The following is an 11,429-nucleotide window of genomic DNA, read 5'->3' as shown; positions in this document are numbered from 1 at the left end:
CATCATAAAGCAAATAGTGTTGTTGAAAATTCTGTTTGGGAAGCTCTGGACGTCTGTGAGGGGCACAATAAGGAAGGATCACCAAACGCTTGCATTCATTACGTCAAACTAGATAATAACGCACATGTTGCCGACATTGACATAAAAGGTCCGTAAAATTATGAATTGATTGAAGTTGTGTAATTTACTGACGTCAAATACAAACCTCAAGAACGTTATTGATGCAAAAGTGTTCTTTAATGAAACGATTAGTAACATTGTAACAAAAGTTCTTTTGATTGCTTCTGTAATTCATCATTTGTTGCAAAAACATATTAAAATGAAACCTATAAAAGCATATCAGTTTTCTAATACTGTCTAATTTTAAGGGAAAAATGTTGATGCAGACATATGTTGATTCAGTAGTGGCTGGATTTGTTGAGTTCATTCAGTAAATCATTAGACTGATTCAAACCAGTAAAACATTTCGGAACGATTCATTTCAGAACAGGTCACGCTGGACGCTGTATATTTGTTTGGGTTTTTTTCATGTGTATGTAGCCTAAAATGCTGAGTACTGTTATGAGACATGTATGGTAGCCTACTTCATGTCAGAAATATGGAAATACAAGTTGTGACAAGCAATGAAATTGTTAATTGATTTGAGAACTTATTTTTTCATGTTGCAACGTTGCATGAACGCACCATTTTCTTATTTTGTGCGTCGCTATAACGCTGTTGTGGATTTATTGTGTTCAACTGCTCACTCTAGAGCTACTAAATATTACTTTTACCAGATAGAATTTTGTATCAAAGAGAAAAAGTACGCATCTTTGTTTCTGTCATTGTACAAAAACACTTATTCCTTTTTTGCATACTGAATTACAGTGTTTACTTAGCAAAATCATTTGTAGGCCTACTGAACGCACAATATTAGTCTAGTCATATTAAAATTTAAGTAAATAAAATAAATTACAAATCTCTTTTCATTTTAAATACCAGACTATCAAAAATAATAATAATCACACAAAAACAAATCAGTAAAAGATCTTAAAAATGGGAGAAAGAAATATACATGTTTACATCCTGAGAAATGAATGGCCATTTTTCAGTCTATACACAACCGATTAATGGGCTTTGACACATTAGCTCTTTCCCCAGAATTCCTCCTTTCTTCTCTGAGCGCGACCCAAGAGTTCAGAGGCCATGGTGCATGAGGCTGCTGATCTAGATGAGATCTGAGACATCTTATCATCTGGATTTAATATGAAAGAGAGATTAATATATGTTAATATTTTAGATATTTTAAGATACTGCTGTTCCATAAATGAGTAACTGCACAAACAGTGCAGACATACAATATGCGTACCACATCAAAGGACACGTTGATCTAATTCCTGTTCCTACCAGAACTGCTAGACAGACATAAAAGCGTGAAGTAACTGTCACTAACTGCTTATGGCTGCTAATATCTGCTAATATTAAGAGGGTGATTTTACCATTATCTGACACACAGGAAGATTCAGCTTCAGGAAACAATCCAGTCAGCTCTGGCCGAAAAATTCCCAGATTACCTACAGTTGACACAAAGGGGATGATGTGATTGTGTAGTGAGTGAATTACATAAATGAACGTAACACAATAGGCAGTGAAACTTAATCACGTAATCTCCACTTTATACAGTGTACGTTTTGTCACGTAATATTTCAATTAACTGGTTATGTAAGTCAGCAGTCGTTAAGGTTCAGACTATATCATTCAAATAACTGCATTTTCACTTTTTACAATGTTTGTACTGTCACCAGGTTACCTTTAATGCTGTATATGTACTACTGAATAATACTCAAAATATATATGCTCTCTTTTGTTCTCCAAGGCTGCATTTATTTGATCAACAATTCAATAAAAGCATTCATATTGTAAAATATGATTACAAATTTAAAATAAAAGTTTTCTGTTTACTTTTTTCCAGTGTAATTTATTTCTTTGATGGTAAAGCTGAATCAACAGTTATTAGTTATTACACCAGTCACAAGATCCTTCAGAAATCATTCTAATATGCTGATTTGGCGCTAAAGATACATTATGTACAGTATATATATATATATTATCACAGATGAAAAAACGCTACTTAATGTTTTTTTTTTTTGTGCAATCATTGATACATTTTGATACATTTTCAGGATTCTTTGAAGTTCAAAAGCGCAGCATTTATTTGAAATAGAAATAATCTTTTGTAAATAGGTAGAATCTTTGGGAGAAATTATAAATCTTTTTATTAACACTTTAGACCAGCCTAATCCATCCTTAATGAATATAAATATTAATTTCTTTAAAAAATACTTTTGAGAAATAATATATATTGAAACTTCAGTGTTTGTTTTTTTTCTATGAGAAGAACTAATAAATTTCAAATGCTTTTTGAGCCGTAAATGCAATAATCAAATTATGTTAATCCTCTTGAATTGTCATAACTATGAGTCATGTAGGTATTAAATCAATCAATAGGTGCATCAGCTGCATTTGATAGAAGTTAATTAATCATTTGAAATAAATGACTCCTGGGACAAAGGAACAGCTGACCAGTTAGCATGAGGACTTGAATAAGTACAGTGGTATCAAAATAATGCACTGACGTTAGTGGAAAAAAAAAAAAACATTAAAAAGAAGACTGACCTAGATTATTCTCCCCCTATTGCTAGCGGTAACCTAACCTCCCTCTACTCCTTCTGCTGGTAAATGACTCAGTCACGTTTCAATTGCGTGCTTATAGTGTGGCAGCTGTTCTTCCCTTGTATGGATTAATGATCTTCAATCAAAGCGATATTTTTGTAGCGGAAACTAAAATGTTTGCTTCTAATGTGCATAAACGACTTCAGGTTCGGTGTGAATTCATAAAAGCTGCAATTGTTTGAAAGGCAATTGCCTTTCATAATCAAATTCCCATGGCTGCAACCAGATCTATGTGAGTGGATGCTGAAAGGAACCGTACCATTATGCTGAAATTCCGGGTTTCTCATTGTGCCCTGGATCTTGTTGGCAGGTGGAGGGACAGCAGCTTTGTGACGTTGGCTGATCTGTTGTTTTTGTGATGGCTTGGGTTGTCTTAGATTGATGGAGTAGTCTTCCGCCTCCTCCTCAGACCAGGCATCTTGCATGGGAAGTGGATCTACGGTGATCAGGCCAGCGGCTGGCGAGGAACGTAGCAAGCTTCCACTCTCAGCCTTTGCAATACAATGGAGTTTAAAATCTGAAGTCATAATGTGTGACATAATATTGCACTTTTGACCTAAGACTCATGTACCTTACTATGTGGCCGCTGTGAAGAGCCAACTATGATATGTTTGTAAGGAGAGTGAGGTTTTCCTAAAGGTGGTTCACTCCTAACTCTCCTGGAGGAATGTTTGATATTCGGAGGAGAGACCAGCAAAGCTCCTCCTATAAAAAAATCGAAACATTATTAAAGTAAAATAAATCATGTTTTGATTGCTAGCTTTTTCTAATAAACAAGAGGCTTGGAGTCAGTTGTTCTGACTGCAAACCTTTCAATCATAGTGAAACTGTTGTGAGATGCCAAAAGTGTAGGTTCAAGGTGACAAACAGATGTACCATCTGCACAGGAAACTACAGCTGTCTGTAAATCTAGGAGGTTTGATACCAGTGGCTGGAGTGGTCCGATCATGGTGTGTTCTTTGTACAGTCTGCATGGTCCTGAGTTTGGGGGTTGGCAATCTGCCCCTGTTAATGGAATCTCCAGACCCATCCACCACTGATGATGACTCAGTTTCCAACGCTTGCAACCTAGAAAAGATATGCGAAATGTCGAAATGGAAAACAGTCACAGCATGGGCAGAAACGTTTTTGTATATAAGAGTAATCTTTGTTACATCACGCCTGGATTTATACCGATATTAGAGATTCCAAGCCAGTATTATATACAGTATATATATATATAATATATATACACACAGTATTTTTTAAATTATATAATAATTATATCGTTATTATAAGTTTCTTTACACATAATTTTTTTTAAATATGAGGGAATAATTAGGCTTTATAAAATAATAACGTAATTTTTTATATTTACATTTATGCATTTAGCAGACGCTTTTATCCAAAGCGACTTACATTCAAGTTACAGTTTTTACATTTTATCAGCTCTTGCTTTCCCTGGGAATCGAACCCATGATCTTGGCGTTGCTAGCACCATGCTCTACTATTTGAGCTACAGGAAAGCAGCAGGAATATATTTGTGTAACTATGTGTCTATTTGCCTCTTTATAATGACTCGCTTATTGTATTCCTCAATTGTAAGTCGCTTTGGTTAAAATCGTTTGCTAAATGTGACCCTGGACCACAAAACCAGTCTTAAGTCGCTGGGGTATATTTGTAGCAATAGCCAAAAATACATTGTATGGGTCAAAACTGCCAAAAATCATTAGGATATTAAATAAAGATCATGTTCCATTTAGATATTTAGTGAATTTCCTACTGTAAATATATCAAAACTGAATTTTTGATTAGTAATATGCATTGCTAAGAACTTCATTTGGACAACTTTAAAGGAGGTTTTCTCAATATTTAGATTTTTTTTAATTGTCCTATTCTAACAAACCAATGGAATCAATGGAAAGCTTATTTATTCTGCTTTCAGATTATGTAGAAATCTCAATTTCAAAAAATTGACACTTATGACTGGTTTTGTGGTCCAGGGTCACAAATGAATAAATGTATGTCCATTTCTTTAAACTGTAATGAACTTCCTATTCAAGTTCCAATTCAACTCACAGCCAACTCAATTCAAATTTCAACTCATGAATAGAGCAAAATTCTTCAGTTCTGACTTTTGCCTGACACTGACACCATCATGTTGGTTCTACTGTTGGCAGGTTCTCTTATCTCAAAAGCAACTGAGGTCACATTTTAGAAGAACAAAAAGCACATACCTTTCATTTCTCTCCTTCATGTCCCCATGCTTATCTTTTGGATTCCCCTCATTTCTTTCAACTGTTAGCTCCTCCTGTGAAATCTCTGACTCATCTCTATCTCCAAGTCCCTCTTCTTCATCCCAGGCCAACTTTCTCTGCACAGGGAGGGTGGGGTCTTCATGAAAACGAGCATCTCCAGGGGAGCTTCTCCTGCTGGCTGCCACAGAAGCAGAGGGCCCAGGGCTAGAGCTTCCCCTGACACTGCCAGTCCTAAAGAGACATGTCAAAGACACCAGGTCATTGTTAAAAGAAAGTTCTTTCTGGATTTGCTAACTAAATTGGACAAATTTTGATGGCCGAGCTCTGCTCACCTGGCCAGGTCCAGAGCTTCGATGATAGGGGTGCTTCTGCAGGCCTCAGATTCAATGGATGATGAGGAAGAGGTGCCACTGGAAGGCTCCCACATCCAGTTGTGGTCCGACAGGATTTGATTCAGGTGCTGCCGAGAAAAATGAGTTCCCCAGGCCCTTTTCCTGTAAGCATCAGCTTTCTCACGCAACTCCTGTACCTGAGGAAAAACAGTAGAACTTTTTAAATATTGGGCCAGTTGATGGAATAGGTTAAAAATCATATTTTACTTACAATAAATAAAAAAAAAAAAAAAAAAAAAAAAAAAAAAATATATATATATATACATAAAGAAAAATTCAAAAAACAAAAATACATACAATACAGAAATATGTTTGTAAAGATTATTAAATACACATTTTTGTGGTGATACAATTTATTGTTGAGCCCTGATATTGTCCTTATTTATTTATTATTGAATCAGCATAAATTCACAACATGCAACATTGTCACATCCGCTTCGAAACCCGTATAAAGTTTGTATAAGTGTGAAAGCAGTCATGCTCCGCTCCTAAAGAGCTGACTCAGAAAGACACTCTTGTCCCATATGGCAAGACTTGCACGAAAGTTTTGCTGGAGCTTGACACCATAACCTAAAATGAAGTACTTCTGTCTTGCAAAGGTAACTTTGTTCTTACAGTGTCAGCATGTAACAAAAACTGCTTTGAACTCGCTATAAAGTTTACAATCTAGCCAACGAATTTTAAGCACTTACACATTAAAATAAAGAGTTGAGCACTGAATTTACTGTCATGATGGATGCTGAACATGTTAAAACAAAGAAATCAGATCAAATTATTTACTAAGCAGCAAAAGAGCACGTGAAATTTACAATTACAGTGTGACACTTATACAGATTGGGGGAAAAACACGATGAGGGTTAACTAATAGCTTAACACCTAATTAATCAGTTTTGTAATACTACAAATATTAATGGGACATCTTATCATAAAAAACTTTTTGTCCCCCCTCTATGTCACTTATTCTGTATTATTGGCTCCTCTGATAGATAATATATTTCACACAGATAAAATGAATGAATGAATAAATAAATAACCTCAGTTACACTTCAGTATAGGGACCAATTGCCACTATTAACTAGTTGCTTATTAGCATGCCTATTATTAACATATTGCCTGTTTATTAGTACTTATAAAGCACATATTCTGCATGACCATATTCTACACCCCTAATCCTACCCAATACCTAAATTTAACAACTATCTTACAAATTATTAATAAGCAGCACTTTGGGAGTTTCTTGAGGTAAATGTCATAGTTAATGGTTTGTTAATAGCGAGAATTGGACCTTAAAATCAAGTGTGACCATAACTTCTTAACGAATACATGTAAAATTAGGTGTTTTTTAAAACTTTTATTTATATGTTATACCTAAACCTTTATCAATGCTTTTATATAATCAGTGAAAGAACCAAAAGTCAATACAGGATTACCAGACAACTGAAAGCAAAAAAAAAAAAATCAACCAACAAAACCACAGAGAACTTCAAAGTTCCATATATGCTGACAGATAACATCTTGCTGACTGATCCACCACATGCACACATACACAGATTGAACACACACACACAGAGAGTTCTTCAAGAATAGGTCCACCGAGATACCACCATATAGTCGAACTTTGAATGATGTCATACAGTACATTTTGTGAGAACAGACACACACATAAGCAAATGAAGGTCTCTCTTGAGACAGCAGTGGCAGTGAGAGGATGAATGCAACAGGCGGAACAGTTACCTCATGATACCACTCGTGAAAACCTTCACACTCCTGTAAGATTAATAATAAGGCCAGTAATTAGAGACACTACCTTTCTGTTTGCTAACAACTCTTCCACTTTAACCCATCACAGCTCAGGTTTTCATGCAATGTGGTGTCAGAATTGATATATATAGATATATCTGGTCTTTTATTAATTGCTGTCTTTTAAGTCACCCCTTGTGTACATTAATTGAATGTTATTTAACTTAAGGTGTATAAATACATAAACAATAAAACATATTAAAAAAAACTTTATCTTTGAAATGTATTGGACATTCACCCCATCTCCAGTCTTGTTAAATGCAGTATATGTAATTTAAATTAACATCTAAAAATGAGTTACTCCTTTGATTCGATATTTGATATTCATTAAATTATTCTCTCTTTTTTTTCAAATTTATTTTTTAGGCCATATCAGAATCAAAGGCTATTGCGTGGGAAGATCAAAGTCGTTTTAAATAAAAGAGGCTGCTAAATACATTCATGAATATTATTTATATAACTGGATTAATAGATATTCATTAAATTCATTATTTAATTTTTTATTTTACTTATTTTAACATTTAGCATTTTTTTATGCCGTATGAGAATAAAAAGCTATTTTCTGTGGATTTGTCCCATTGATTTTTTCTTTTTCCAGAAGCTCACCTCCTTTGCAGTTTTGATCTTTGCCCATGCTCCATCTCTGTAATTATACTGGAGGGGAGAACGAAAGTTGGATCTGTACTCAGTTTTCCCTTTCCTGTCAGGCAGATAAAGAGGGACACTGGTAAATACTTTTGTGGAATTTGTGAAAAAATCTAAATGTAACCTGTTGTATATCATATGGAAATCAAAATGTATATGTGGTGCTTATGTGCTGCTGGTGCGAAATGTGTGAAACAGGCCTTGTGAGTTTTGTTTCTGCCTTTTTTCCCTAGTCCTCTACAAAAAAAATTAAATACAACAGTCACCTCATAACCTTGGGCGAAGGGTCTCTCAGGGCGCAGGGTGACCTCACTTCCTGTTGCTGTCGATGGGTAACTTCCTCTTCCGGGCTTGACTTTCTGCTCTGTTGTTGCTCCTTCTTCTTCTTGTTCCTCTTACTCTGGCATGGTGGGCATTTAGGTAAAAGCACATAAACCACGTCAAAGGTGCAAAAAATTTCTTTATGTATACTTCCTTACTATACAATGAGGACTATGCATATAGAATGTGTGAAAAATTACGAGGAACTAACACGTTAGTGAAACTGGTTTATCCAGCTCCATAGTTATGCAGTGATATTTGGAAAGTCTGTATCCATTGACGTATGTGACAAAGCTGAATGTAGATATTTCTGTGTACCTTCTCTGGGGTTGTGTTGTTCTCTGCATCAAGCTGCAGGACCTCGTGTTGTTCAACATCTCGCCTCAGGCGTGGTGGTCTTGGAGGAGGTGATCCTTTGAAACTTCTCTTGTACTCACTCTCCATAATAACTGGGTTTGATTTGAAGGGTGGGATGGCTCTGTTGTTACTGTACAGCATCTAAAATAGACATCCAAAACATAAAAAAGGTGCAATGACCCTGATGATTATGGCATTCTGATAACAAGATACTACTTGCTCTCTAAATGTAATTATTATTAGTTTAATAAAATGTATTTTCAACAAGCAGTTTTGTATATATATATAGTGTTGGGGAAAGTTACTTTTAAAAGTAATGCATTACAATATTGCGTTACTCCCTAAAAAAGTAACTAATTATGTTACTTAGTTACTTTTTATGGAAAGTAATGTGTTGCGTTACTTTGCGTTACTTTCGCAATTGTTAGTTTATCTTAAGTCATTTTTGCTTATTAGTATGGTTGAGCTGGATCATCAAAGGTCAGCAGCAAAGACTAGGGTTAATAAAATGGGATTAGATACATTTGTGTTATTTAACATATTTAATTATTGCAGGTTTGCGTCATATTCATTGAGTATTTAACTGCACTCAAAAATACACAGTAATTAATTTCTCTAAATATAAGAAACACATCAGGTGACAAAAAGTATGTCAGATAGCTGGCCATGATATACAAGGACTTGATGCAAACCAATGTGTGATGTTAAAAATAATTTTGAATTAGGACAATGCTCATAAAAATGCAATAAAGCACCTCATGTGCAGCTAGCAGGGGTGAATTGGCCGCAGGCGTTTTCCACATGAACTGTCTCTGGTACTCGGAGCTCAAATGGCCAATCCTCTGTCGCTCCGATTTCAGTCCCGCTTGTTTCCTTAGCACATGGTTAATCTAATAGAAAACATAAGCTCTGAATAACTGTAACTGCAGTAATGATGGCATTAACACCGAATAATACAATTCTAATTGTTATACACTAATTACATTGTTATAAATGTATTTTAATTTTTTTTTTATGTTTACAATGGGGGGGGGGGGGGGGGGGGTCCACTCATTCTGATCAGAGATTCTGTTTATTAAAAGGACTACATATGAACAGTACTACAAATGGGCCTCTTTAAATGTATTGCCATTTTGCGTTATTGCTATTCACTCACTTAAACCAGACTCACTCCATTTAGTCTCTGTTGCTGCTGGTCTGCAGCAGTTGTGGATGTCTGAGCTGCTTGTAGTTGTTGGGATGGTGCAGTGGTGCCCTCTGGTGGCACGGGGTCTGTTGAGGCAAAAGGGGTCACTACTCTTTCTACACTAGAGGCTCTGAGCACAGGTGTGACAGCTGGAGGTGTGACAGGCCTGCTCTTCTCCTGACGCTGTTGAGATGGATCATGCCCTTCCCATCGGAAAGAACTGGATACCTGAGGTGGATAAAATGGCACTTTCCTTTTGGATATGAATTGGGGTTCCTGGGTAATTCCTTTAAATGCAAGAAAAAGATTAATTAATTCCATTAATTATTGTGTGATAATTATCTATCTATCTATCGATCGATCACATACTTGACTGATCAGAGCGCAGTCCTGCCAGTCGCATCCTGCGATGTGGAGAATCGCTTCTGGATCGTGTTGCTCGACCTTTGTATTTACTCCGATATTCGCTCATTCCCTATAAGTGTAACATATAAAAAATAAGTACACTTTATTGCATAAGTATCGCACATTTTTCATTTGGTATGTTATACAATCTGCATTCAAATGAGAGGTCTATGATCTGTTATTTATTACTAGCTCTTAGGTGACAATTGGATAATCTTGATACCTTTTGAAATCGGCGCACAAACTTCTTCAAGACACAACAGGAAGTATCGACGGTAACTTGTAAAGGGTTTACCGTTTAAGACGTTTCTTAATAAAACCACATAAAGTGTTCTGTAAGTGTATCTATTTGTTTTCGGCAACGCGTAATCTATATCGTACAAGGATTTGTATTAATGTATATTTAGTTACCTAAATGTAAACACCAACAATAAATATCAAAACTGAAAGCATTTCTGCAGCGCGCGCTCTCTGTTCCTCAAACAAATGACGTCGCACCAGCGCGTGCACCTTCAATCTGTTATAAACCATGTCCAGTGGATAATTTAATTAATTTACCTTAAAACGGACAGGCATTCTGAGTCTGAGCCAGTGGTGTTAGTGCTCAGAGAGGTCCGTGAACAAAAGAAGTGTTTTTCTTACACACTTGAGGTTAGATTCGGTTGCAGGCTTTACTGTTACCTTGGTGAGGGCTGCAGCGTCCCACGATACGCGCATGCGCACGACTGTAAGCCGATTTGTTAAAGACACTGTTCTGCACTTTGTGTGTGTGTGTGTATTGTGTCACTCCTATTGATCAGATTTTTTATTTTTTTGTGTGTGGTAAAGTTTGTTTGATAGCTCACATAACGTGCTATTTTTTGTTTAAATTGTACTGAAATAGGTTTAGGTCTGTCATTACTCTTATAATCTTTGATGTGATATCGTTGCTTTTGTCAAATGTAACACTCTGTCATTCTCAGTTCATTTGACTAACATTACATTTGGTATTTTGCTTCAGATTCCACAAAATATAAATATTTAAATTGTTTTTCTTGGCAAATTTTATATTCATGACTACACATGTATAAACTGCAAACAACTTCTGTCATCTTGTAATAAATAAAAAATTACAAAAAAAGCTATGTTCCTCTGCTTTTGGGTTCTTCATGTACAATTGTTCTTTATTACATCAGGTTAGTGTCACGGTAATGTTTTCCGCAATGAAAGTGTAATTAATGTTGCATTTATTACAGTTACTTTTTTATTACATCTGTTTGTTTGGGTTACACTTTATTTTAAGGTGTCCTCCCAGCCAACACATCCATGTGGGGCCCATAGGGGTTGCAACTGGGCCGATATCTGGGGCCCACCTGGGCTAACCAACTGGGACCC

At 35.8% G+C, this 11,429-nt stretch overlaps 1 protein-coding gene across 3 annotated transcripts; it reads right to left on the bottom strand.

The window, feature by feature from the left end:
* Positions 1-219: 219 nt before the first annotated feature.
* LOC306861477 (nuclear protein MDM1-like) lies at positions 220-10,768 on the bottom strand. Of its 3 annotated transcripts, none has more exons than XM_079403738.1 (14): positions 10,614-10,768; positions 10,020-10,125; positions 9,636-9,937; positions 9,220-9,354; positions 8,426-8,605; positions 8,053-8,186; positions 7,748-7,841; positions 5,282-5,478; positions 4,929-5,180; positions 3,638-3,780; positions 3,284-3,417; positions 2,972-3,203; positions 1,479-1,553; positions 220-1,234 (listed from the first exon to the last, which is right to left on the bottom strand). In XM_079403738.1, the coding sequence occupies exons 1-14, from the start codon at positions 10,629-10,631 to the stop codon at positions 1,125-1,127; spliced, it is 2,112 nt and encodes a 703-aa protein (XP_079259864.1). In that variant the 5' UTR covers positions 10,632-10,768; the 3' UTR covers positions 220-1,124. The 3 variants fall into 3 exon arrangements, with proteins under 3 accessions (XP_079259864.1, XP_079259865.1, XP_079259866.1); XM_079403739.1 differs by lacking the exon at positions 10,614-10,768 and adding an exon at positions 10,279-10,574; XM_079403740.1 differs by lacking the exon at positions 10,614-10,768 and adding an exon at positions 10,467-10,514.
* Between the last annotated feature and the right edge of the window lie 661 nt (positions 10,769-11,429).

Source organism: Barbus barbus (assembly GCF_936440315.1).
Source record: "Barbus barbus genome assembly, chromosome: 42".
Taxonomy (NCBI): domain Eukaryota; kingdom Metazoa; phylum Chordata; class Actinopteri; order Cypriniformes; family Cyprinidae; genus Barbus; species Barbus barbus.
The sequence above is the reverse complement of the archived record's forward strand: the minus strand, read 5'-3'. Positions and strand labels throughout refer to the sequence as shown.

Bases quoted from the DNA above. Each gene is read 5' to 3' on its own strand.
- LOC306861477 (XM_079403738.1), bottom strand. The intron at 8,606-9,219 runs GTGCTTTATTGC...TGTCTATTTTAG, and splicing joins CCCTGCTAGCTGCACATGAG to ATGCTGTACAGTAACAACAG. The intron at 7,842-8,052 runs GTGACTGTTGTA...TCTGCCTGACAG, and splicing joins CCTTCGCCCAAGGTTATGAG to GAAAGGGAAAACTGAGTACA.